Source organism: Mustela nigripes, chromosome 2, assembly GCF_022355385.1.
Source record: "Mustela nigripes isolate SB6536 chromosome 2, MUSNIG.SB6536, whole genome shotgun sequence".
NCBI classification, from domain to species: Eukaryota; Metazoa; Chordata; class Mammalia; order Carnivora; family Mustelidae; genus Mustela; species Mustela nigripes.
The window spans coordinates 50,477,396-50,505,063 of NC_081558.1; the positions used below are offsets into that span (position 1 = coordinate 50,477,396).

Here is a 27,668-nt window from a genome sequence, read left to right on the forward strand (position 1 = left end):
CTTATTGTCAACGCAGAGGGCGGGAGAGCCAGGGAGTCCATGTTTGAATGAAATCCTTCAAATCCCTGGATCCAGCTGTACCTGAAGCTGATGAACTTTATTAAAAGATAAGAACTAATCAAAGACTGTTTCTCCTTAAGTCAGTTTGAGTCTCCATCACCTGTAATCACCAGCACTGATTTGGGTCTTAGGTATCCTCATCTTCTAAAGCTACCTTCACTTTCATATCCCTCTGCATACATTCCCTCCTACTATCCTGTAGTCTTGGGGCAGAGCCTGCCAATCTCCGTGAAACCCTCACAAAGCCCAGCATGGTTCTGGCCCCCTGGCAGACTGACCATCAGTGACTAGTGAGGAGCCCGGCTAGTGTTCTCCTTTGGCAGAGCAATAAAGACAAAGCGAATCACTTGGGTCCGATGTTCTTTCAAAATGAAACAGGACTGAGACCAGAGCCTCAGGCCGTGGTGGCCAGTGTTGGGGTCAGGGCTGTCCTCGTGTTCTACTCTCTATCCCCCAGTGACTTCCACTAGGTTTATGGCTACACACTACCAGCCAACTCAGTCCTGGGATGATAGAAAGAGACAGAAATAGAAAATTAAGTCATATCCTGGCTGCAGCAAAGGCCATAAAAATAGGTAACACTACTAAGAAAAACACATAAGAGTTATGCAATGGCTGTAGGATCCAGGATTTATCTGGGATTTCTGCCAAAACCTAAGGGACTAAGGGCCCAGGGGCCAGTGACCCCCTGGTGCTGAACGGGAACAGCGTCCCTTTGGCTTCACTTTATTCCCGCTGGATTTTTCTCTCATGGTTTACACATCAACAGCAAGTACAGGTCAGTAGGCCACAACCTTAACATACTTGAGGCTCCCATTTTTTTTTATCCCAAAATGACCCAAAATGATCCACTTACATACCATGTTTTTAAAAACAACAAACAAACAAACACAAAAGCAATTTAATGCCCCAGCTGAAAGAGCACGGAGAAATGAGAAGAAAGTAACATTGTACTGCACCTATTTCAAATTGTGACGGCGAAGGCAGGACCGCGTGAGGGGCTGTAATGAAGTCGGCAGGGAGTTTCTAGTTTGGACTTCAGGGAAGAGAGAGGACCAGAGCAGTTCCTAACCAAACAGGAAAATCAAAGAGCAGAGCTGAGCGGTAAGTGAGATGAGGGCAGTCCGCAGGCCTCGAGGAGGTTCTGGGTAACCAGGTCTCCGTGACTGTCAGGGGCGGATCTGCGAGCTTCATTGCGCAGAGCGCTAGCCAGCCAGCTTTCCTGCTCTGCATTCACCAAATGCCAGGAGTGTCCCTTCCAAGCACCGCAACAACCCAAGCCCGTGCCCGCCATCGGTACAATGGCCCCGGACGCAGCAGCATCCTGCTGGAGCCCCACGGAGGTGGGCTGTAAGGACACACCAGGCTCAGAGGGGCTTCCCGGACTTAGAGAGCTTCAGGAGGAAGAGGAGGAAGGGAGTCCCGGGGTATTCTCTCTCTCGGTTTCCCCTGCCACCACCGTCCCAGGGGCCAGAGGGACTGGGCAGGCAAGCACGGACCTCATCCTGCCCTCAGCGTCCCGCATGTGCAGAGCGTGCGGCATCAGCTAGGTTCAGCCAGCATGGGAGGCAAACAAAGTCTGAGCCTGGAAGGTTGTCCTCCTGGTTCACATCCCGTTTCACGTCTCAATTTCCCCTTGTCTTCCATGCAGTCCCAAGGGAGCTGGACACCTGTCTAAATGCTGCTGCTCCTGTGAGCAGGACCCCACCAGCCGTTTGGCCAGACTCCACAGGGGACAGCAGTAACTGAAAGGAATATGCAGAATCCCGGGGTGGGGCATGGCAGGTGAGGGTGTAACTGCTCATTTGCATATCATGGTCCACAGTGTTCTAAAGAAATGTGCCTAGCTGAATTCTTGTAGGTTAAATGCATGATGGATCCCACCAGAGAAGCTCTGGAAAGACCAGGGATTTGACATGATAAGCTGAAGTATCTAGAAGGACACCCCAGGGTTTGTATAGGATTGTCCGACGTAGCCAATGATGAGTAAACTCCCGGCTCTGGAGATGGCTGGGTCCCGTCAGATGATGGTGCAGCCACAGCAGTACCGCTCAGGGTAATCGACCACGTACACTCTGTGGTCCGTGCCATAGATGTAGTAGACGTAAGTCTGTCCTTGGTACCAGTAATGCACTTCTGTGAGGGGGATCAGCTCAATGGTCTGGCGCTGGGGAAACAATTGCCCAAGAAAAAACTTCAGTGCTCTAGTCAAGTCATTTGCCTGTTCAAGAACCTTCGGTGGCTCCCTACTACCTGTGGGGTGAAGTTCACACTCTGGAGTTGGCATTTCGGTTCCCGTGTGCCTTTCTAGGTGTATCTCCTACTACACTCCTTCATGCACACTAAACTCTGTTCCAAACGGACTTTTCAGCCTTAGCCACCATCTGATGCTACGTTTCACAAAGTGGGGACACAGTCATCCCCAAGGGAGTCCCGGGATGTACGGTAAGCCTCCAGGCAAATAGGACATCTTTCAGGAGCGTTACTTTTTGGGGGACACCTGGGTGGCTCAGTGGGTTAAGCCTCTGCCTTCAGCTCAGGTCATGATCTCAGGGTCCTGGGATCGAGCCCCGCATCGGGCTTTCTGCTCAGCAGGGAGCCTGCTTCCCCCTCTCTCTCTCTCTCTGTCTGCCTCTCTGCCTACTTGTGATCTCTCTCTATCAAATAAATAAATAAAATCTTAAAAAAGAAGTGTTACTTTTTAGATGGGGAGGAAGGGCGGAGAAAGGTGGAAGATAAAGTCATTTTAACCATCTCTATATTAATACAGCCATGGAGATATTAGGGAGTAACTTATACAATTTGAATTAAATTTTAAAATAAAACAATGACATCAAAGAAATTCCAAAATCTGGTGGTCCACTTCAGACATTTTTTCTCAGGACACTCCGTACCTCACCATGGTCTTGCACTGACCTTCCTTTGAAGGCCTCTCGCGCTCTGGCATCTTCTCAGAGCAGTTACTCTTCCAAAACTGTGGGACCCCCAATGGAATGTGGAAGACCACCTTGGGAGGAGAACACTGGAACCCTACTGAAATACCCTCCTTCCTCTGCTTTGGGTGCAGAGGAAAGCTACTCCTCAACACCGAAGCTAAGCTTCCTCAGGGATGTCCCGTGGTCCAGGCTCTGCATCAAAACCCCAAAGTTCTTCTACATGAAAGGCTTCTTTGTCCCAGACCCACATCTAGGGGTCCACAAACCCAGAGGGAGGTGGTGTGGATGGCCCAGGGTTAGACCTTTTTACTTCAGGAAGTTTCACTCCTTGGAGACAGTCCTGTCCCCAAGTCCTATCACCATAGGTGATGGTCCAGAGGCCACTGGAAAAGGGGAAACAGACTAGGCAGGGGATTTTGAGAAGCATGCTCCCCACTGGACAGGAGGGGCAGCCGAAGAGCAGTGTGACATTGTGGCAGAAGAGAGGACTCAGAGTCAAGGACTGCCTCTTCCATGAAGGTCCCTGCCTGATCTAGAGTTTGCTTGTTCTAGGAAATGGGGATAGAAGCTTCTAGGCCACAGGGTTGCTGAGATCACCAAATGAGATCCGGAGACTTTCCATATGACAGAAAGTGGTGTCTAAGTGGTAATTTTGGAAATCAAAGGCAGAAGACCCTCTTTCTGTTATAGAAGACACAAAATGGGCACCAGGAGACAAGAGAAGGCGGGAGCCTACATCACTGCTCCAAGCACCTGGGCAGTGGGGTCATGGTCACTCTCGTTTCCAGAGTTTTCTGCCAAGATCAAATGGAAAATGATACTGGTTCCAACCCCTCCTGCCTCTATTTGCTTTGGATTCAAAAGGCCTCCAGGTCTGAGGCTACGGATTGATTAGGACATCAGCTGTCATCAGGTGGCTGCCTCGTAATCAGCCACAGATGAGTCGGCACGCCTTGGTCATCCCCCAGGAGAGCAGTTTCCATGTCTGAGAGCACTGGAATGGGGGGAGGGGACACATTGCCATGACAGGTGTGTGCTCAGGCTGACTCCATGTGCTAAGTTCTCAGTCCTGAACCAAATATCAGCAAGCATCTTTGTCTACAGATGCAGGTCCAGAAAGATTCACAAAAGAGCTGTTTTCTCCCATGGCACTCCCTTTTAATAAAATCCATCCTCCTGCCCCTGGTTTACCCTTCCCCGCTCTGGGACTGGTTCACATGGGTCTTGTGTTGCCCAAGACAGGACTGTCCTGTAGGGGACAGTCCCAAAGATCCAGGGCTGCCACGGACACACTGTGTGGTCTTGGGCAGCTCATTTGCCCTCTTCAACCTCAGTTGCCCCAGCTGCCAAATCAAGGGCCCAAAAAGGACTCAAAGGGTCACTTTCAGAAGTAAAAGAATCTCAGAATAACCAGTGTCTGCAAGCTGCTAAAATCAAGCCCTTATCTTCTTCCCATTCCTGTAATCAATACCCCAGTTCTGGGGGCTCTCATGAGACCCAAACCATTAATACTAATGAGGCAAGAGCAAAGTCCCACAGGGATGATGGGATGATGCTCTGGGGGGTTCCACAGACTCTGTTCTTCTCTCACCCACATTCCTGCACATCTGCTTCTTCTCTGCTACTCACAGCCCATTGTTCTTCCGCAGGGTCCTGTCCTTGAGATACAGAAATCCCCTCACATGCAAGGAGCACAGCCGGCCTGGGAAACTGCGCCCAATGATTGGATGGTGCCAAACATCACGAGGCCAGCCCCCTCATCTCCAGGCACACAGTTACCTGGTACTCAGAGCTCCCACGGGATGGAGCAGCGACTGGACATTTGCCACACTGCGCCATTCTGTGACCTCTGCTCCCCCCTCCTCTGGCTCTGGCCCCCCTACTCCTTCACAATTTTCTCCTGGGAGCACTTTCTTCATAAATGTCCTGCACATAAGCTCTCATCTTGAAGCTGCTTCTGTAGCCCCCAACCTAAGGCAACATCATCCAACCCAGCTCATTTTAAAGATGAGGACATTGAGACCCTGAGAAGGGAAGAGCGCAGCTTGGAGCCATGCGCATGCATGAACCTGGGATGCGACCAGTCCTAGCGGTGTGTCTGGCCCCAACTCCCCCTCAGCGGATGCCCCCATAAACCCGCATTGGCTTCCAAGGAGTTGTGTATCTTGAACGCACCAAGTAATAACATTTGGCTTGGAGCTAGGGAGTGGGTTCTTCCCCTGGGCTCTTCCACTAAGCAGATGTGTGGTTTCAGGTAAGTTACTTCCACTCTTCCAGCTGGAAACAGCATGGGTTGGGGCTAGGAGGGGGTAGCTGACTGCAGCCGGCACGCCAGAGCCAACCCACCAGTCCATTCAGTATTCCCAGCGTTTTTAAATTTTTGTTCTCTGTACTGAAAAATTGGAAGATGTCATATAAAAATCTGGAGTTTCAGGGGTGCCTGGTGGCTCAGTGAGTTAAAGCCTCTGCCTTCAGCTCAGGTCATGATCCCAGGATACTCAGATGGAGCCCTGCATCAGGCTCTCTGCTCAGCAGGGAGCCTGCTTCCTCCTCTCTCTCTGCCTGCCTCTCTGCCTACTTGTGATCTCTGTCAAATAAATAATCTTAAAAAAAAAAAAATCTGGAGTTTCAGAGGTCTGAAATCGCTGCCCTGCGTCTACACCAAGATGAGTGGTGGCCCATCCCTTTGGATAAGGCGGCTCTCCCTACCATGGTAGCACCAGCCATGGCAGGCCTTTACGTTTGTAGTGCCCCAAATCCATGCTTTCTGAGGCCCACTGCCGCTCTAAGATGGCTATCATTACTTTTTAGTTAAATGCACCTTTCTCTCTCCTGCAGACAGGGGAGATGTGCAGAGAGAGAGAAAGAGAAATACTCAATGAAAAGGGACCAGAAGAAAAGGCACATTTTGAGTACCAGGTTCCAAGCATTTAAAGCAAATTATTGCATCTCTACCAAACCCTGAGGTGATGGAAACATCTCTTTTTCACTGGTGAGAAATCGGACTTCCGGGAGGAGGAAGTGGCTGGTCCAGGACCACAGTGAGACACAGAAAACCAGGATATAAGCCCAGCCTACAAGACTCAGGGAGCTCCAGCGCTGGCTATTCTCTGGCCAACCCCCAGCTCCCCGCCCCAGCCCCGTGCTCCCACAACCCCTCAAAACCTAAACAGGCACCACCGCCATCTAGTGGCCATCCCAACACAGCACCAACGCAACCCTTAGGCCTGAAGCCAATCCCCCGACAAGAAGAGGGGCTCTGAGGGGCAGGACCCCCGGTGCCAGACTTCCCCAGGACCCCGAGTCTTGAACTTTCCCTCTCCCTCTCTGAAGATTCTAACCCACGGGGTTAGAGTCAAAATCATGCTGAGCCACAGTCCTGCTTGAAACCCTACAGTAGCTTCCCCTTGCTCTCAGGATAAGAATCCTAATCTCTACGTCCAGGCGTCCGCCCAGGGGTGCCACCTGCCCGCGGCCCCACACTGCTCTGCTCTCTGCCCTCCGGCCAGATGGCCTCTGGCCAGTCTCTAGTACTTCCGAAACTGGGACTCCTTTCCTCCACCCTTCCCCTAGCTGGCGCCTTTGCTCCCTTCTCTGGAAGGGGACCCCTGCTGTGGGAACAGCGCATTCCTTCCTGTGACCAGAGAGTCGACACCCTCAGGGCCCCAGCCCGGCCCCCAGAGCCTCGCGACAGCCTCCAGTGCCCACCGCACTCACCTGCTGAAGGACTCGGGCGCGGGAAGGCAGGGTGGCGCTGTGCTCCGCGATGCCCCTCTGCGAGGCCAGAGAGATCTCCCGCAGCGGGAAATCCACAATGGGGTACACCTGCAGGAGAGAAGCAGCCCACCTCGCTGGCCTAGCCCGGGGTGTCAGCACCCGAAACCTTGCGGCTCTGATTCATAACATAGGGGCTGGAAAAGGAGCCCAGGCAGGTTTGGGGGAGGGCCCGAGGCCACCCGGTGAGTGGGTGGGGATTGTCTAATTTCCAGGGGGCTTTGATTACCACCCTGCCAGCCTCAGGAATTCCAACCAAGAACGGGGGACTGTGGACAGAGCACTCCTTCACCTGCAGCCCACTCTCTCACCCAGCACCCCTCTGCCGCTGTCCCACTGGGGCGGGGGACGGGGCTTCCTAGGGACATGCCGGAGCTGAGCCTTTAGGAAGCCAGACTGACTGGGGCAAAGAAAGGAGGCTGAAGATGATTATTCCGCCATAAAAAAGCAGGAAACCCTCCCAGTTGCAACGACAGGGATGGACACTGAGGCCCTCATGCTAAAGCAGATAAATCAGAGAAAAACAAATACTGTATGATCTCACTTACATGCGGAATCTAAAAAACAAACTCATAGATTCAGAAACAGATTGGTGGTTGTGGGGTGTGAAATGGGAGAAGGTGATAAAAGGTGCAGACAGAGTTATAAAATAAGTAAGTCCTAGGGACTTGTGTACAACGTGGTGACTGTAATTAATATTGTGTCGTATGTTTGAAATTTGCTAAGAATCTAGATCCTCAAAGTTCTCATCATGAGAAAATAAAATTTGTGTGTGGTAAGGGATGTTAACTAGACATTGTGGTGATCATTTCACAACACATACAAATATTGAATCACTGTGTGGTACACCTGAAACTAATACAAGGTATGTTAATTATGCCTCAATTTTTTAAAATACAAACTATAAAGTCAAAGAAGCCAATGTGAAAGGGCTACTTATGGTTAAAAGAGAGAGAAAGAAAGGAAAAGAAAAGAAAAAAGAAAAAGGTAACTGAGCACCTGACCCTCTTAGAGAAAACATGCCCTCTCAGACGTCCCATAAAGACTTAAGTTCCCTGCCAAGGCCTACAGCAGAGGTTGGCAAATCTATAAAGGGCCACTTAGTAACTATTCTAGGCTTTGTAGGTCATAAGGTCTCTGCCTCAACTATTTGACTCTGCCCTTGCAGCAGGAAAGCAGCCACAGATAATATGTAAACAAACAGGTATGGCTGTGTTTCAATAAAACTTTATTTATAAAAGCAGGCCAAGGGCCAGTGTTTGCCAACACCTGCCCTACAGGACCCTCCATGATCTAACCGCTGGCACCTCTCGGGTCTTAGGTCCTTGCTCTGCGCAACTCACATCCCTCCTGTCCCACCCTCTGCTGTTCCTCAAGGCCTCCCTCTGCTGGACACCTCGGCTCCAGAAATTCACAGGGTCCACACCCCAAGGGCACTGTCCTGGTCTTTGCCTCCCCCCCCCCCCCCCCCCCCCCGCGCCCCCGTGTCACTTCCCAGCCCCCAGCCGAAACCACACCCATTCCTGTCTCTTTCCCCTGCTTGCATGTTTTCAGTGACTCTTACCACTGTCTGACATTGGAGTGAAACATTATTACCATTTCCCTCACCAGACTATGAGATCCACTAGGGCAAGTGTTTGGTTTTACAGTATCCCCACAGCCTACAATAGTGCCTAGTATGGGAAGAGGGTCTCAAGGTTTGTGTCAGGGTGTGGGGCAGGAAAGGAGGGGTTGAGCCCTGTTCCAGCCCAGCCTGCCTCTCCAGGAGAATGCAGCCCTCCCCCCTGGGAGGGCGGGGGCGGGGTGTGTAGTGGGAGGGGAACCCAGCTTCCCTTGTGATGGTCTTTGAAGCCCTCCTTACCATGGTGTTTTCATCCTTAAAGAGGCTTTCTCCTTTGGCTTTAGCAAGGAGTTCCCCAGGGCAATTCAGGCGGTGCTCAGTCACGAACTCAAACAGGCTGTTTTTCCTGGAAGAGGAAAGGATGAGGAATGGCGTACACAGTATGGGGGTAAGAGCATGTTTTCGGAATGAGGCCGACCTGGGCTGGAGGGTGGCATTACTACTGCTGGGACCTCGGGCGAGCTCATTAGCATCGTCACCTGTATCATGGGGAAATGGGTGAAGTACTTGGAGCTCTGTTCTATTAGCTCATTTTGTCCTCACCTGCGAGCACTTCACACCGTACCCCCCAGAAGAAACCCGGAATGCATGGGAACCTTTCCTGACATGGGGATTTAAGACCCAGAAGGGAAGGCCCAGGCTTGAGTGGCTGCCTGCACTAGAAGGCGGCAATGGCAGAATTTGAACTCGGGTCTGTCTGTTGTAAAGCCTGCCAGCATCCAGCCACCCCGTCTCCCAACCCCCAGCCTTTCCCAGGACCTCTCCCCTTCCCAAGGTGCCTGAAGCCCTTTTCTTCCTGCACAGGTCCCTGCACTGTGAAAGCCCCAGCCAAATGGAGTTTCTCCGCAGAAAGTAATCCTGGGCAAATCCCCCAGCCAACCTCACTGGGCCACAGTATAGAGACACGGCCACATACCACACGATGACCAGCTGGATAAAGTGCAACAGCTTCTTCTCCCCTTTGCAGGTGGCACAGGTCTTGCTGCCCCTCCCTGAGCATGTGCTGCACCTGAGAGGGGCATGAGGTCAGCACCACTCGGGTAGTCAGGGGCCTGGCAGCTTCTACAAGGCCCAGGCCAAATCCTTCCTCATAGAGGTGGACTAAAGTGAGCCTCAATTGGTTCCCCCTGCCCACCATCTAGACCTCCTGCTTCTGGTGGCAATGCTCCAGTTTCCCTTTGGTGACCACTGACCTGACCACAGGAACTGTGGGCTTGCCCCCACCCCTTCTATGACCAGCTGGGGACCTGGGCTTAACCCATTAGCTTATTCTATATGTCTGGCCACAGTGGCTGACACAAAGATGAACATACAACCCTGGGGAATGCAGTGAGATCTGCCCTTGAACTTTTTTGTAAAACTATCAGGAAAGGGATATCCTTTTTGACTGAGGTTACTAAGCTTGGAGCTGTTGGCTGTCCCCTCTGTCACCACAAGAGACAGCTTGCCTGAGAATGAAGACAACACAAAGGAAAGCAGGGTAAGGGTGGTGACAGTCTTGGTGACATTGTTTAAGCATCTGGATCCAGCTGAACCTGAAGCCATCCCAGAAATATAATACCAGAATTTTCTGTTACAAGGGCGGAATTTTTTTTTTTTGTTAAGCTCATTTGAAATAGGATTCTTTCATTTTTGAACAAAAGAAACCTGAGCTTCTTTCCAAATCAAAGACCTTCTTTGCCTACCACAGGTGGCAGGTCTGCCAAAGCTTTGCTAGCTGCCTTCTTAGAAGGATGGCCTAGGCCTCAATGAGCCAAAAAGTATCATTAACCAACACAACTTTGTGAGGTCTCACTCTCGGGTTTCCTGTTTCTCTTTCAAGATTTATAAATACACTATGGACATGATTTACAAAATGCAATGAGCCACTATTTACAAAGCCCTGTGAACAGAGATGGAACTTTGTTGATTATTTAGTCAATCACCAAACTGTTCTTGACTCCTCCGTGCAGGCCCTGCAGTGAGTTATAAATAAGGGTTTGCCTAGGTTCTGATCCTCAAAGAGTTACAGATCTCACCTTCAGGTGGTTTTCTGTGTTCGTGTCCCCAGCATATAAGCAGGAAGACATCTCCCTTCCTTAAAGCACCCCCTCCCTTCTTCTCCACAGTGACTCTTTCTTTACGTCTGACCCATAGATTGCCAGATGAGTTCCAGTCTCATCTCAAAATAGCAAGCCTGCAGGAAAGCTCACCCACTCTACAAATATTTCCTGAGCACCCGCTAGGCACAGCACTCCGGGGCACAAGAGTGACACAACAGGGCACCCGATGGCCTCCGGAAGGGCAGACACTGAAAAGCAAGGAAGCTGGCAAGTGAGAGTCCTTCACCTCAGGGCTGGGGAGACCCGCTCCTACCTCCGCCTGCCAGACCCCGAGCACATCGGACACCTGCGGGACTGCTTGGCTTTGCGCTTGGCTCCGCTGCAGGATGGGCACCTCACCTGCGGACACAGCACAGCCTCAGCCCCCGCTGGCCTCCCAGAGAAGATGAGCAAAGGGCACCCTGAGACCCGCTTCCGATCCCAACCTGGTGTCCTCGAACAAGCCACATCCTCTCCCTGGGCCTCAGCTCATTCATTTGGAAGATGGGAAGGGTGACTCTTGTGTGTCTTTGCGCCGCTCCGGCTGCAGCCGGAGACATGACATACTCACATCTGTGTTTCTCCTGGGACACCATCTTCACCTGCTCCTCTCGGAGCCCCACAACCCCCAAGACTGCGTCCTGACCAAATGGCCACGGCCAGAGGGACTGGGAAGAGAGGGGCAGGCTGGGGATGAGGAGCTTGGTCTTGGAAAGTCCCCCAGGCTATGCTCCCACAGTTGGCTCAGAGTGGACTGTGGAGACCTTCCAGGAAAAGCCTGGGGGAGGACGGAGGAGAGGAAGGGGAGCAGGGGTGGAGAGAGGAAGAAAAAGTCCACAGGTAGGTGTCCAGGAAGGCCAGGAGAAGGCATATGGCAGGAGTGAGGGCACAGGAGACAGAAGGGTGGAGAGCCGCCATTGGGCCCCACAGGTGGCACGTGAGTAGGCAGAGGAACGCACAGTAGGCGGAAGTTGGGCATCCAAAGTGTGGAAGGGCAGGTGGGCAGAGAGAAGGTGGATGAAGGTGTGGCTTAGCATGGCAAGGGGTCAATATATGTCCAACAGATCAGAGCGAAGGGGGAGAGCTGAGGACATGTGAAGAGTGTGTGCTTCCCGCTGGGAGGGTCAGCAGGCCTGGAGGGTTCTGAAGAGAGTGCTTCACCGGAGAACCCGAGAACTCAGAATGCGCCCTTATTTGGAAATAGTTTTGGCAGGTGTCATTAGTTAAGACAAAGTCATGTTGGACTAGGGTGGGCCCCCACAAGGAGGCCTGAGGGGACGTGGGACAAGAAGCTGGTGGGGTGGCTCAGGGTCTCCAGAAAGAACCAGCCCTGGCTCACACCTTGATTTTGGATTCCAGCCTCCAGAAACATGAGAGAATAAATACCGCTTGTTTTAAGCCCCCCAGTTTGTGGTAATTTATTACAGCAGCCCTAAGGCACTGACCCAAGACCCCTGTCTATTCTGTCTCTTGGAGCCGCCTGAACTTCACCTTCTTAGACTCATCACCGCATACTACATGTGCTGGTCACCTGTTGGTCTTCCCCAAGGACAGAGGGTCCCTGGTGGGGAGGCCCCCAGGTCTGAGTCCTCTTACAGAGCCCCAGCACTGAGCGGACACTCAGTCTCAATGAATGTTTAGAGACAGATGAGAAAAAGAAGAATTAAAATCATGAACCATAAACCATCAAAGGGAACAAAGGCCAGTAGCAAACACCCAATCCAACTTTCCCATTTTACAGATAAGCAAATGGAGGCCAGAAAGGGAGGATGACTTGCCTCAGGTCACACTGTTAGTGGAGGAGCCCCAGGCCTCCCCAGCCCAGCCCTCCGTCCCAGCGGGGACCCTCTTCCCACACGATCATTAACACCAGCAGCCACCCAGGCGGGACTCACCATGCCTGCCCCGTGGCAGCCGCTGCACTTGTAACGCCCACGCCCATGGCATTTGTGGCATTCCTGAAAGTGAAATGCTCTCCTTGGCTCCAGTTTCCCAAACACCAACGCCTGCTGATTTCACCAGCCCCACACCCACCCCATGGCATCACCAGGCCCAGAGTGGGAAGACAGCCATTCTCATTTGCCTAGGATTCCAAAGGGCCTTGAATGCCAAGCCAAGGAGATCATGCTGCCATCTCCTCGGGGCCACAGCCCAGTGGGCTCCAAGAGTCCACAGACTCCAAGCTCCATGTCCTAACTCATGATTCCATGCTAATCCACAAAAGCCGATGTTCTTGGCCCATTGGGTAGTGAAGAGGTCTTTAAGAATAGATTACCCCCCCACCCCCCAAAAATGCACAGCAGTTCTGTGGAAGGCAACAAGCTAGCTATTGGAATCTAATCCCTGAATCATTCTTGAGAAAAGAAGGGAACCCTCTCTGGACCTCACAAAGTTCTCATTGTATGAGGCTACAAAAACTCAGAGAGGAAAGTTACACGCTTGAATCAAGTTCTAAAGCAGCAATGAGAACATGATAGGAGATTTTTCTTCTGTGCTTCTGTAATCCATTAGGTTATCCTCACTTCGAGTTGTGATTATACGTCTATAAAACGGGACAGAAGTCAAATTCTGTCCCTTACAGACTTTGCTGGATATCCAAATAATGCTTGAGCTTTATTTTATATCTGTTTCATTCCGCACTTCCGCTGTTTACGGTCAGGCAAAGGTAAAAAACAAAAATGAATCTAAAATACTCTGCCGGTCTAGGAATGTGAACACTCAGTGCTTACAGCGGGTGACAGTTTGGGAATCAGAATCATCCTTTCACTTGTGACTACTCCTTAACAAGCGCGGAATTTTGTGTGGGTCTGTTGTAGTCCACGCTCTGGGTTTCCTTAGAATTTGCCTTACTGATAGCCAAGGAATGAACCACCAGCCTGCATTCTGGGTTCCTCTCTAGAGAGTTAAAGGTTGAGGAAATAGACATTGTCTAGGAAACCAGCCCAGAGAGAAGGGCAAAGATGCCTATAATCAAGTTACCTTGACCAGTGATGAGTGAGGGACTTGAAACTTCCTCGTGTCTTCCTGAAACATCGGGGGCACCTGGACTTTGATGTCCCAAAGCCTGGGGGAGGTCCCTCTTTGCGGCCCATCCACTGACTGGTCTGACACAGAAAGGGATCATTGTAAGGCCGGTGAACAGCTACAAGGACAAGCTTTCATTCGTTTACCAAATAGTATGGAGCCTTCATTGATGCCAGGCACTAGGCAAGATTCTGGGCTATGGGACAGGTAGAGAAGGAGCCCCTCGGAGTCCGCGCTTAAGCACCCAAGTGCTGGAGTTGAACAGACCTACCTTACCTCTCTGACGTCAACTCTCTGATCTCCAAAATGAGGGAAATATAGGGCACCCACCAGAGAGGGCAGTAGTGAAAATTAAATAGATGGCATAAAAATGCTCAGCACCAGACTGGCCCATGCGAGGGATCAGTAACAAGAACTACCATCACTGCCGCGACCTCCCCGTCTCCTCCGTCCTCCCCCCTGCACCTCCATTCAAGCAGATAGGGCACAGTGATGACCACCATACGATGTCACAAGCTATGCGGAGGGCTTTGGACCAGAACTGCATAAACTCAGAAGACTGACTCCTTCTATTGGAGAAGTGGTCAGCAGATGAAGAAATCCTGAAAGGCTTCATGAAAGAGGTGACACGGGAGATGAGTTTTGAAGGATGAACCGGAGTGGTCAGCAGAGAAGCAAGGGCATGGGGCTTCCCAGAGAGAATGCTCAGCCTCCCAGAGGGGTTCAGCAGCAGGCAGGATGGCACAGTGAACGGGGTCCTAGGGACCCTGGGAGGCACTGGGGGTGGCCTTGAAGGCTGGCAGATGTCCAAGCATACATGCTTCCTCTGTCTGTGACCAAAGGCAAACCCTGGACTTCTTTAGGTCCTTCTGCAAATCACTTCCCAGACAGGAAGGATTTGCTGAGATTAGCACTGGAAAGTCCGAGATGAAAGCCCACCCTCTCGTGTTACAGGAGATGGGGAAACCGAGGCTGCAAGCCAAAGGGTCTCTTGTTCAGGGTTAGTGGCTAAGACATGTCCTGATATTTTCCACCAGTACCTGTCAGATTTGCTCCCAATTAAACTTATTTCACTTACTAGTAAAGGGTTGAAATGTCCATTCACTTATTCTGGATTCAGTGAAAGTCTCTAGTCGATACTACAAAGGAAAAAAAAAAAAAAAACAGCATGTTCACACTCATGCCCTCTGGGAAGACAGCATTCTACAAAACGAGGAAGCTTCCCACCTGCCAAGCCTCAGAGGGGAAGTCAAAAGACCCCACTCCCAGCACCATAGGCTGCTGAGGACAAGCTGGCAAGAATGATTTCTGCTCTAGATACCCCCAGACACCTGCAGGGAGATCAGTCAGCCCCAGGAAGTCTCTCCTGACTGGCTCACAAATGCGGAAGTGTCAGCCTCTGATTTCTTTATACCCAGAATGTTCTACAAGGCCCGCTGTGGGGCAGCAATTGCCCTTTAATAAATGGAGGCCGATGGAGTCAGCTTCTCCAAACGTCTTCTTAGGAGCAATTTTTCTGCCTGATGTCGAGAGCCTCCTTCCTGATCTCATCCACAAAAATCACAAAACAAGAACGGGTCTTGGACATAAGCTGGCTCCTCCTTTGACGCTGGAGGAAACGGAGGCTCAGAGAGGCCAGTTGACTTGCCCAAGGACACACAGCTCACCGGAGCCTCTTCCCCCAGCCTCCCATTCTAACCATTCCCTGTAAGGCTTGTGTGTTTTCTGTGTGATTGTACACCCACCAGAGGATGGTTGTGTTGGTAGGAAGTGTGAACTTAAAATCTGTCCCATGGCCTTGTCTATCCAGAGTTTCAGGCTCAAGGGTAATGAAGACATGATTACTTGGGACAGATGGGACTTGGGGGATCAAGGAGACTAGGTAGAGGCTTCTCAGCCCACCCCTTCTGGTTAGTCATGTGTTTAAGGACATGTACTTTGGAGCCAGCAAACCTCAGTTAGAGTCCTAGCTCTGTCACTTCTAGCTGTACGTTTGGGGCAAGTAACACTTCGCCTCTCTAAACTTCCAGTTCCTCCCTGTGAACAGGTGACCGTCCTATCTACCATGTAGGGTACCTACTGAGGACCTCCTCAGATGAATATGTGATGTGCCTCCCACAGCGCCAGCACATTCGAGCTTTTCAGTGGACCCCAGACCGGAGAAGCAGGGTCACTCCTCTTCAAAAGCACCCCCCGCAAGACTCCTTTCTCCATTTGACATCACACAAACCACTGCCCACCCTGGACCTAACGTCTGAGACACCCCCGGGTGCCCCCCAGGCCCAGGCCCCTTACCCTGCAGAGAGTCTGCTGCTTGAGCTCCTGGATGATGAGGTCACCGGCAGCCGTGCTGCCGTAACAGCATTTGGAGCTCACAAAGCTGAGAAGGGCTTCCCGAGCCATTTGCTCTGTCACCACAGGGACTCTGCTGGGGACAGAGCACAGAAGCAGGGTCTCTGGAAAGGGCCTCCAGCTCCTCCAGGCCGGCCAGCCCCCCCCCCCCCCCCCCCCGATGCAGATGGAAACTGAAGCCGGGAGAACGGGAAGGGCCTGGCTGTGGCCCACCGGAGCGGTCAAGGACTCGGGGCTCCATCTGGGGAGGGAGTCTCTGGCACAGGTTGCTGTGTGAACAGACGTCCCCAGCGGGGACACAGTTCTTTCTAGAGGACAGCAAAACTGCTTTAGCTGAAGCTCAGGGCTCACGGAAGGGCTGAGAGAATCTCAGAACTCAAACACATACACACATTTAAAGATGGAATATACATTTTACATTTTACATTTACATTTAAAATTGCCACTTTACAGATGAGGAAAACCGAGGTATGCAGAAGATGTCCCACAAATAGAAGGAGGCAAAGTTAGGCTAGACCACATGCCTGTCCTTGGAGACCTTGACCTCAGCCAGAGGAGCTGTGAGCAGTGTTCATAGGAAGACCCCAGGCAGGAGCTACCTGATGGTGGTCCCGCAGTGACCACCGTGAGCCTGCTGGGCTGCAGCGACAGTGGGTGTGAAGGGACACAACCAGTGGAACCAGTGGCCCCTTCCTTGACCTTCTCTCTGGATGCCTCCCCTCCTCCTAGAACACCCTTCCCTGAGGCCCAGCTGCCGTGCCCCCTCTAGCAAAGTCCTCTCCTGCCAACACTTCCAAAAAGCAAGAACCCTCTCCTCCTTCTTCATTTGCTTCTCCACACTAGCCCGACTCCAAACAGTAAGACCCTCTCATGCAAAGGGTTGTCACCAGCACCCCTGGCCTGGTGGACCAGAGGGACCTGTGTGCATGCAGGAGGTGTCAGGCCCAGAATGGCCAAGGGGGCTCCACGGAGGAAGTGGGGTCTGCCCTGGGCACAGGAGGTGGGTAACCAGGAAGGAGAAGGGGAGGCGCTCCAGGCAGCAGTGGGGCCAGGAGCATCCAGAAGTCTCCCTGGAGGCAGGACACAGCCACCAAGCCAAGAAGCGGGACCCAGAAAGAGGGGCTCCACTTTCTCTCTGCACAAAGCAGGCTGGAAAGCTGGAGCTCTGTCCAGAGTCCTGGGTCTCTTCTTCTTCTGTAAAGGGCTCGAGAGTAAATATTTCCGGTTTCCTGGGCCATACAGTCTCTGCCTCAGTCACTCCCCTCTGCTGGTGTAGCACAAAAACAACCCCAAAGAGTAAGCAAGCAAATGAGCGTGGCTCTGTTCTGATAAAACTTGATTTACAAAAATAGGCAGTGAGTTTGATGAGACCCAGGAGCTACAGTTTACAACCCCTGGTCGACACTCTGGTTCTCAGCCCCAGCTTGATAGCCAAACAGCCTGGGGAGCTTGGTAAAATGCACATTCCCGGCCTCTGTCCCTGAAGAATCTGATCCAGCAGGTCTGGGATCCGGAGGCGCCAGTAGGGTTGAGATCCGTGGACCCAAAAATCCCCAAGGAGGGCTCTCGGGGGCCAAGGGTAACATTTGATGCGATGGTACCCCTGCTCACCTGTGTTCCATGAATGAGGACCAGCACCTTTGTTCCAAGGGTCTCCCGGGAGCCTCCAGAGGTGGGAAGAATATCTGCCGTCCTGGGGCAGAGGGGAGGGGTCAGGGACTCAACAGCCTAGCTCAAAGGCACAGGTGTTTGTGGGGTGAAAGGAGGAAAGAAGGAAAGTGGCTGAATGTGAGGCTGAATGAGACAAAGGAAAAGAAGCCCCCACGCTAATGCATCTAATGCGAGAAGAATGGTTCTCAAAGCATCATGACTCCAGCCTTAAAAGCACATGGATATGGTCATAGAATGTTTGTGGACACAGGGCTGAGGCCCCCCGTCCTCCCCTTCCCTCCCGATGGGAACAAGAGGCTTCCCAGGACCCCCACGGGAGAGATGAGCTATCCCAGGACTGGCCTGGCCCAGAGATGTCTCCCCAGCCAGCATGAGCCCCAGCAAGAAACTGCAGGAGCCAAGACCTCACAGACTTACCACCTCCTTCAAGAAGCCAGTCATAGCTGGGCAATCTCTCCAGGAGCTCAGCAGGGGGTGCCAGCGGACTCCCGGCCTCAAAGCTGAGGTCCACCACACCTGTGGAAGGAAAGCAGTCCTGAACCTCCGGTAGGGAGGTGGGGGGCAGCAGTGGTGACGTCACCCAGAAGCTGCCGAATAAGGGTGGGTGTGTTACTGGAAGGACTCACAGTTTCACCAAGCCGGTCTCCCTCAGGCACCCGTGGGACACAGAACACATCTGTAGGGCAAGCACGGATGGGGTGGGGTGTGAGCGAAGCGGCACGAGTAATCCTGATGAGAAAAACCTTCAGGAAGTCAGCTCCTGCTCACTGGGTCCCTACTCTGGGCCGGCCACCACGACAGGTGCTTTAGAAATGATGGGATCGTATGCCATGACCCCAGGGGACAGATGCTGAATTAGCAATGCTCTCACTTCTTGGATGCTTCTCTCATTGAGACATGTATCTGCATCTCCTCACCTTGGCCCCGGGCAGCTTGAAAATGCTCCAAGCAAGGGAACACGGTGGAAGGAAGCAATGAGGAGGCCACAGCTTCTGCTTCTTGCCTCTGTCTTACACGGCCCTCTTGAGCCCTGAGCTGCGTGTAAGACATCAGGCTGCCTTAGTGGGGAGACCACATGGAGAGAAGCCCAGCAGAGCCCAGCCTTCCAGCCACTCCACCATCCTGCCAAGACACGGGACGCACACAAGCAAAGCCACTGAGGCCCCACCAAGCCAGGCTAGCTGCCTGCTGAGTACCCCGGAGTGACCCTGTCATGGGCTGCATGTCTGTGACCCCCCACATTCATATGTTGAAGTCCTGACCTCCTCAGGGAATGGGATTACAAGCTGAAGCCTTTGGTGGGGCAATTAGGTTTAGATGAGGTCATGAGGACAGAGCCCCGTGGTGGGATTAGTGCCCTGACAGGAAAAGAAAGAGACTAGGGCTTTCTTTCTCTGCCCTGTGAGTACACAGTGAGAAGGCGGCTGGCTGCAAGCCAGAAGCAGGCTCACACCAGCCCCAGGTCTACCAGTGCCTTGATCTTGGGATTCCCAGTTTCCAGCACCGTGAGAAATAAATGTTTGCTTTTAAGCCAGGCAGCCTATGGTGTTTTGTCACAGCAACTCACACTGACGAAGACAGACCCCTTATACAAGGGGCAGAAGAATCACCCAGCTGAGTCCTGCCCAAATTCCCGACCCACAAAACCATGAACTATAATAAAATGGGGGCTGTCTTAAGGCACTGAGATGCTGAGTGTTTCTTTAGGCAGCTTCCCCTAACAGGCAGTCTTTGCCCTGGGACTCCCCACAGACCTGAGCAAGACTTTCTTGGAGTCACACCGAAGTCTGAGGCTCCTTGTTTCCCGCTCTCCTCTCACAAGTGTTCCCCCTGCAGTGTGGTCCTACAGGCGGTCGCTGCCCACACCTGCTCCCGCTCCTCTTTTCCTCCGCATGTGTTTCCAAGGGACCGCTGACACATGGAATGCCCTCTAGGTGTCTACTTCTCAGATGGCCCAAAGTGACACTTGTCACCCCATTCTCCTAATGGGGGAATGGGGTTCAGAAAGGCTGTGGCTCACCCAAGATCACAAGGCCTGTAAGTGATGGAGGTGGCTTCAAACCAAGGCTCATTGTTCTCCAAAGACCATGTTCTTCCCATGAGGCAGCCCCTGCAGAAGAACCCTCACTATTTACCTGCTGTTAAAGCCTCATCTTCTACACTTAAAACTAAGAGAACACTGCATGTTAATTATACTTCACTTTTTTAATTTAAATTTAAGTTTAAAAAAGCCCTCAACTTGATCTTCCAGGCTATGACAGAGATTCCCATAGCCCTGAGACTCCAAGGAGGAAAGCATAAGATAAGAATTGGCTCCTAAGGGTGCCTGGGTGGCTCAGTGGGTTAAACCACTGCCTTCAGCTTGGGTCATGATCTCAGGGTCCTGGGATCAAGCCCCGCATCGGGCTCTCTGCTCAGCAGGGAGATTGCTTCCCCCACCTCTCTCTCTGCCTACTTGTGATTTCTCTCTCTGTCAAATAAACAAATAAAAATCTTAAAAAAAAAAAAAAAAAAAAAGAATTGGCTCCTAGAAACCCTGGACAACTCATAAAGCATCTCCCCATCCTGCTGCTACACTCCACCCTCCCACTTGGAGATACAGAAGGCAGGACTTCTAAGTCCGCTCGACATGAGGAGTCTGAGGCTCAGAGAGGTTACTCCAGTAGTCCTAGGGTGCACAGCAGTGAAGTCAGAGCAGGCTAGAGGCTCTCTGTTTCAGTTCCATCCCACTGGACCACCCCTCAAAACCATTCCCTGTAGCTCCCATGTTGAAGGACAAGAACCCCTCAGCTCTATCTTTCCAGTGGCCAACTTGATCATGGGAAGTTGACTTTAAAGGGTAAGATGATAAACGGTCAGAGGAAAGTAATTCCATCACATGAAGTCACTGAGCACACTCTGGTCAACAGCTGATCCATCTCACCCCCTAGATCCCTCCTTTTTTTTTTTTTTTTTTTTTTAAATTTTCCCCAGCTCTTTAAAGCCTAGAGCTCTTTCCCTCTACAAAAATAAAAATAATACACCCTGTCCTTTCAAGGTTAATAAGAACGGAGGCCGGAAGAAGCGGCAGATCTTGTTCTAAGTGGGAGCAGCTGAGGCTATCAGGAAATGGGAGGGCAGGTGGTGAGGAATGCTGAAACCCGAGGCCAAGCACCGTGGAGGGAGGAGGGGGGTGTCATTTAGACAAATGAACCATCTCATTCTTCTACTCCCCCCAAATTAGAAATGTCTGAGTCCTTTGACAATAAGGAATGCATACGCCTCTCTACGGTTTCTCCTTGCAGGAAATTTACAAAGGAAGCTGAAATAGAAGAATGTGTGCAGATGTAGAGAGTGCTCCTCTTAGCAGGAAAGCTTATCTTTGTCAACAAATGATTCTGTGCAGAAATAGGTGAGAGACCTGGGGTGGAGATGGATGTGATGCAAAGGGACGTTAGCCCAAAGCTTCACATCGGCGCCTGCCGAGGTGTACTGAAAGCCCAGAGGTGGTCACTCATCGGGAATTATCATTCATACCTTGGTTCTGAATACTGTTTGCTCCCCATAAGTGGATTAGCATTTTCAGCTATTTTAGCCACCAGGGATCAGCAAACCTTTCCTGCAAATAGCCAGGTGGTAAACTCTGTTGATTTTGTGGGCTCTGTGGTCTGTTTCAATTATCCAACTCAGCTGCAAACAGCCACAGATAATGCACGACTGCGTAAGCATGGCTTTATGCTGATAAAACTTGACAAAAACAGGCAGTGGGTCAGACTTGGCCCTTGAGCCGTGTTTTGCCCACCCTGCCCTAGACACTCATGGATAGGTTTGAGGGAGGGTCAGAAAGAGGGAAGCTGGAATTTGAACCTTCTGGGACCAGAGCCCATGCACGTCATTGTAGTTCCCATGAGCCCGGTTATCAGAATTCAGGATAGGTTCAGGGCTGGACTGCAGCCAAGCCAATTCCGGCATCAGAATTCCTGAGGCACGGTGGTTAGGAACCTGGGCTCTGATACGTCTGAGTCATGGACTGCCTGGTACTGTGCCAGCCACACATCCTTGCAGAACTCAATCCCCTGTCCCCCAGCTGTGAAACAGAGCAGATGCTATTAGCACCCATCTAATAAGACAATGTGTACACAGCCCACAGCCCTGAGCCTGGTGTTCAAGAAACGTTCAGTCAATGCCTTGGACCTAAGGAGGGAGGGTCTTCCTCTTTCTTTGTGCTCCTTTAAGCCAGAGGTGAAAATGTCAAACACAGAAAGAAAGGCAAGACCTTCAAAGCCCTCTCCCCAGGGAGGGCCCCCACCCAGCTGGAGGGCTTGGGTCTGCTAGGGCATCCAGACTCTCTGCTGCTAGAAGACAGAGAAATGCCATACGACTGCGACGACCGGCTGGAAACCAAACAAAGAGGCAGGAAGAGGGGAAGAATAAGAGGTGGGAAACTCAGAGCTCCATCCATCAACCAGGAGTCACCCTGACCTCTCGGGGCAGTCGTAATTCGTCAGAACTAAATTAATCTCACCATTATGTTATGGACAAAAAGAAAGGGCTCCAGGCTGACCTACAGGCAGATGTGTCATTTCCTGAGCCAACCTCAGCGGGCACAACAGGAACGTGGACGTCACGGGTCATTGTGTGACGCCCAGCATGGAGCACTCCGAAGGGGGTCCCCCCACCCCAGCTGCATCACTGTTTCTACAGGTTTGGGGCTGAGTTGCAACTGGGCCACACCACCTTAATACATGCCTCATGTCCTGTGGCTCATAAAAGGACGGCACGGGTGTGATCTTTTTCTGTATTTAACGACAACCACTGTTTTTCTGTGTTCCCTGTTTGTAGAAGCACATGAGACTCAGAGGAGGGATCTGGGGCGACGAGCTCACACATTCACAGCAGAGCCAAAAAGAGTGCTTAAGACTAAGGTCCTGGGGTGCCTGGGGTGGCTCAGTTGGTTAAGCATCTGCCTTTGGCTCAGGTCATGATCCCAGAGCCCCAGGATCGAACCCCGCATTGCGCTCTCTGCTCAACAGGGAGTTTGCTTCTCCCTCTCCCATTCCCCCTGCTCCTATGCTCGCTCTCTCTCGCTCTCTCTCTCTCTCTCTCAAATAAATAAAATCTTAAAAAAAAAAAAAAACAAGTCTCAGATCTGAACTCTAAGCCAATGACCTTTCCACTTTGCTGAACACCCTATTGCTGCACAAAGGACATCAAGTGACGGCTGAGAAAGCTTTGCAAAATGTCTCTAAGGTAGTACTCACCAGCCACAAGCAATTTCTCTTTTGCATAGAAAGGAATTTTTCTTGGGAAGCAAGGTATAATTAACGGACAACCTCTTTAACTTCCTCTTTTTAAAATGCCATTCCCTTTATTTCCAAGGATAAAAGGAGTCCATATCCTCTGCCTCTGATTCCAGCGCTAATCATCTTAAAAGCACTAAAAGCAGGGCCACCTCTCCACCCAGATGGCTCCCCACTGCCATTTTGTTTGTTTTGTTCCCATTTTGTTTGTTTCCTCCCTTGTCTCCTCCGACAGGGGTGAGAGCCCCTTTCAGACAGAGAACCCCCCCTTCCCACATACAGTCAGCGCATATAAATGCATCATCATTCGAATGATGCTGAAGATGGTACAGGAGAGATTCGGATGGTCAGATCCACACATGCCTCAAGTAGGATGGGGTTGGCCAGGACCCAAGAGGAGAGGGAAGGGGGGAATTGTTGAATGGGGTTAGAGAGGAAAGGATTCTGGAGATCGGTGGTGGTGATAGTTGCACAACAATGGGAATGTACTTAATATCGCCCAACAGCACAGGTAAAAATGGTTACGATGGCGAATTTCATGTTATGTGAATCTTACCATAATTTAAAGTAATAAAAGTAGGAAAGTCAGGTGATCACAAGAGAAAGAAAAGAGTCTTGGCTATGTTATTTAAGAGCCTCATATCAAGACCAGAAAGGTTGACGAGGCCAACACATCTTTTAAACACCACAGTGGCTCACTAAAGTCTAAAGCTTTCTTTTCCTTTTCTTCTTCTTCTTCTTCTTCTTCTTTTTTTCTTTTTGAGAGTGAGAGAGCACAAGCAGGGGAAAGTGGCAAAAGGAAAGGGAGAAAGAGACTCCCCACTAAGCAGGGAGCCCAACACAGGACTCCATCTCAGGACCCCAGGATCATGACCTGAGCAGAAGGCAGACCCCCGGCCAACTGAGCCACCCAGGCACCCACCACAGTGCCTGGCTAACATCTGAGCTCCAGCCCTTAGCAGAGAAGGCCCTCTCTTATTAACTGACCCTATAGTACTCATGGAGTCTCCTCCTCTGATGGGGGGAGAAAACCTCCCCACTTGTCCAGAACAGGGTGAGAGAAGGGAAAACAGTCCCAGTGGCTGGGGGGTGGGGACAAAGAGCAGAGCAGAAAGTAGGGAGGAGAGAGAAAAGCCTGCTTGGGGCTTGAGAGGAGACAGATGTGCGGGAGACAAGGAGAACATATCTGGGAGAGCAAACACAAGGCCGACAGTGGGAGTGAGACCAGCCTCAAAGAGAAGGCCGGGGCGAATTTGTCCTCGGAGATCTTCAGGTCCCTCTGGCATGCCAAGAGAGAACCCGGCGAATGTTACCACAAACCTTCAGTTAGTTGGAATGTGGAAGTCTTGCTTCGCAGGAAGGGTCACCAGGCCAAGACAGGGCCATGGGGGTCGGGGGTCGGGGGTGGGATCGGCAAGGGCTGGCCTGTCACTTTGGGACACTGATGTTGGCCTTCATCCTGGCCCATACACTGTGCCATTTCTCCCAGGCCTTGTTCCGGCTCTTCCTGCTCAGGACACACCCCCTCCCCTCCTTCAAGCTGACTTGGTCCAGGCCTGACCTCCTACAGAGCCTGCCTGGGCGTGCTTCCCTCTCCCCGCGCCCCTCCGTCCTCTGTTCTGCTCTTTGTTATTGTTTCTACCAAACAGCTTTCTAAGAATTATTTAGAAAAAGCCCAGCTGAGGTCTTCCTCCTGCACAAGGCTTTGAACACCTAGAAGGTAGAGCAGTACGTCCATCTGTATTCCCCCAGCCACGAGGACAGCACCAAATAGCTAGCCTTCCGTGTAGTCTGGGGGGAAAGTCACCTTATTCTTTAGGGCTCTGGTCTTCTCTCCCTACAACAGGGCTCAGGGAATACAGTCACTGGGAGGAGCACTCGGGAAAAAAAGAGAGAAAAGGACACTCTATCTTTCCATTAAGAGTTTCCCCCTCTTGGGAAGAGGGTCAGGGCCAAGTTGGCAAGGAGGGCCTGTGCTCCTGGTGGCCCTGCCTCCCTCCTAAGGTATGTACACAAAAGGCCCATGGTCAGTTACCAAGGCTATTGGAAGCTGGGCCCTGCCACAAAGCCCAGCATCTTTCCCATCAAGCTACCCTGATAGCTTCTTCCAGTCTCTCTTCTCCAACTCAGAACTGGGCTGGGAGGAACACTAAAGACTAAGTCTTTGGGGAGCAGAGCTGGCCAGGGTACCAAGGGAAGAGTCCCATCTCTCAGCACTGGGTCACTGGTGGTAACAGTGGTGTGGCTTCGGATCATTGCTCCCCCTCCCCAGCTATCAGCACCCAGGAGTAAGGAGTTGCCACCTAGGTCCTATGGTCCAGAATCACATAAGACCCCTCCTCAAGTTATGGGGATGAGGCTCGTCTGACTTGAAGACGCTCTCTTGCACACCATTTCTGGGAGGGAGTTCAGTCTGTACTAAAACAAGCTGTATTATAAGAGATATGGTTTTTAGAAAAAGGGAGGGGTTTTTTTCTTCTTCATCTCTGGGTTAGGACCTCTTAGAGAAGAGTGATTGAAACCACATTATACCTGAGCCCATCGGAATAACAGGACCTAGTCATGCTAGAAAAGAAAAAACTCTGAAGGCTTCTTATTTTAAACAGGAAACAGACCTGTTCTGAGTAGGCTTGGGGAGGAGTGGAAGGAAGTTAAGAGCAAAGAGTTGAAGTGCCAGGGAAAGAGAGATCAACTGAGCATAGGAAAGAACACTTGACCGCCTCTGCTATGGAAGGGGGACCAACCCATCATTGAGGCATCACCACCAATGGTGGGAGGTGCTGCGGGAGCCAAATGCTATCAGAGCTAAGACTGAGCTAAGAGGCCTTTGTGCTTACTTTCACATGGACGCCACATTCCAGAATGTCTCCATCCATGCCTAATTTCAGTCCCACAGTGTGTCACTGGAAGAATATAATCTCTCTCTAAAGCTGCCCACATTCCAGACTCGAAAATGAAGGGGACAGCATTTTTGTGCCTGAGGAGGGTAACTCAACTGGGACAAAGTGGGCAGCCATCTCTTGCCTCAGGAGGGGCATTGCAATTATGTAGTCCTGCAGCGGGCTCCCTTTCCAAAACCTGGACAACTACTGACCTGGTCCCAGAGATCATCAGCATGGCTTCTAAATCTTTTCTGGACAATTCTGTCCCATGCAGTAGACCTGTGGTTTGATTATATTGGAAACCAGCACGTAAGATGACCCTATGACAGGATTAGCATTTAGAATTTTAAGGGAACTAAAGAGTTAACCTGAGTCTCACCTGGCTTACTAAAAGGCAGGTGCCAAACAGAAACACGGCAGGTGATAATACTTGTCATTAATAGTGGTTTAATTTTCAAGCTCTGGGGACAGAATCTGGTAATTTTCTAGAATCAACATTTCTTCCATGCCTACTTAACTCTGAGTGATGTTGGAGGCACTTCACATCCAGTAATCTTTTACCAATTCTTCCAGATGACATGATCTATATTTTTATTGTGAGACATGTACCTCAGAGAGGTTAAGTGACTTGAGCAAAGTCAACCAACAATTAGGAGGCAGAGCTTGGATCTGAATCCAGATCCGACCCTAGCCCATTGCTACCAAGAAACTCCTACTGTAAACTACAAGACTGCTAATGAGCAGTGTTTCAAAGAGGAAAAATTGTATTTCATTATTTGCAGAAGTTTATAAAATTATGACTACACAATTTCCAATATATCAGAGATTAGATTAAGTCCAGCTCAAATACATGATATCTCTGTACAGTCTCCCAATTCAATATGAAACAGGATTCCAACAAAATTTTAAATGTGTTGCTGAGATTCACATGGGTTTATTTCATATCCCATTTCAGCTCTGAAACTTAAAGCTTTCAGATACCTACATTAAAGACAATAGTGCTGGACCAGCAAGGGACCTTCAAAGTCCCCAAGTTCAGGAACCATGAAAATGTACTAATGTCACAAGCCTTGCCAGAATTCAAATGGAAGCTGAGGACTGCGCTCTCCCCCCAAAAAACTACATTCATACAACATTTTGCCCTCACCTTCATGGTCTTCAAATTAGGAATTCCTGCCCCATCTCCTTTTATAGATGAGGAAACTGAGGCTCAGAGAGGTTAAATGACCTACCCAAGATCACACAGCTAATTCATAGCAAAGCCAGGACCCGAAGTCTAGCCTCCCAATCCCCAATCTGACACTTTACCACACTGCCCCTTCCAAATTCAGGATCAAACATTTTTTTTTCTTTAAACATGGCACATTTCTTCCTAAAATGCTACCTCTGTCTTCATCTCTTTCAATAGCCCTTAGATTCCATTGTATTTCTGTCCCAGGAATGACAATGTTGGGCTCACCAGGACTGTGTTTTTCAAGCAATAATGAACTCAAGCCTCTTGGCAAGAGGAAGATCACGAATAAAGACCTTCCAGGAATGTCTTTCAAATTAACCTCACCTCAGAACTGAGCCCAAGTGTGCTAGTCAGGCTCACATGCGGCTGGGGCAAGAGAGGGGTGGGGAACGGTCAGCCAGAGAAAAGAAGATTGAAAGATACAAGCCTGGGACGGTGTTACCATGGACAGGGTGGAAAGTTCTCCTCTTGCTTGTTACCATCCTCCTCCACTGCCCAGAGGCACATAGTGGAACAATAGCCAGCAGGAGGCAAATGGGCTTTCCACACGAAAGGAAGGAAGGAAGGAAGGATGCTCTCAGTAACACAGACCCAAACCCAAGACAGCACAGAGGCCAGAGGGAAGATTTCAATCAGTGCTGGCCACAGATGTGGGCGCCCCGGGAACCCGGCCCCGGCCCCGCCGCCGGCTGTACTTACTGTCGTCTTCACTCAGATCCCTGTCCATGGTGCAGACGTCCAGCCTAGGAGGTGT

The 27,668-nt window shown here is 51.0% G+C and overlaps 1 protein-coding gene across 3 annotated transcripts; it reads right to left on the reverse strand.

Annotated features, from left to right (window-relative positions):
- Nucleotides 1–924: 924 nt before the first annotated feature.
- Nucleotides 925–27,655, reverse strand: SSUH2 (ssu-2 homolog). Of its 3 annotated transcripts, none has more exons than XM_059387885.1 (12): nt 27,614–27,655; nt 17,937–18,035; nt 17,460–17,541; nt 15,792–15,921; nt 14,575–14,635; nt 13,452–13,576; nt 12,368–12,430; nt 10,747–10,832; nt 9,308–9,400; nt 8,632–8,737; nt 6,714–6,821; nt 925–2,227 (listed from the first exon to the last, which is right to left on the reverse strand). In XM_059387885.1, exons 1-12 carry the CDS (start codon nt 27,639–27,641, stop codon nt 2,081–2,083), a joined length of 1,128 nt encoding a protein of 375 aa, XP_059243868.1. In that variant the 5' UTR covers nt 27,642–27,655; the 3' UTR covers nt 925–2,080. The 3 variants fall into 3 exon arrangements, with proteins under 3 accessions (XP_059243868.1, XP_059243867.1, XP_059243869.1); XM_059387884.1 differs by having other exon boundaries at nt 15,792–15,924; XM_059387886.1 differs by lacking the exon at nt 9,308–9,400 and having other exon boundaries at nt 15,792–15,924.
- Between the last annotated feature and the right edge of the window lie 13 nt (nt 27,656–27,668).

Bases quoted from the DNA above. Each gene is read 5' to 3' on its own strand.
- SSUH2 (XM_059387884.1), bottom strand. From the start codon at position 27,641: ATGGACAGGGATCTGAGTGAAGACGACA. The intron at 10,833-12,367 runs GTGAGTCCCGCC...CTGTGTCCGCAG, and splicing joins GCTGCCACGGGGCAGGCATG to GTGAGGTGCCCATCCTGCAG. The intron at 2,228-6,713 runs GTGAGTGCGGTG...TTGTTTCCCCAG, and splicing joins GCGCCCGAGTCCTTCAGCAG to CGCCAGACCATTGAGCTGAT.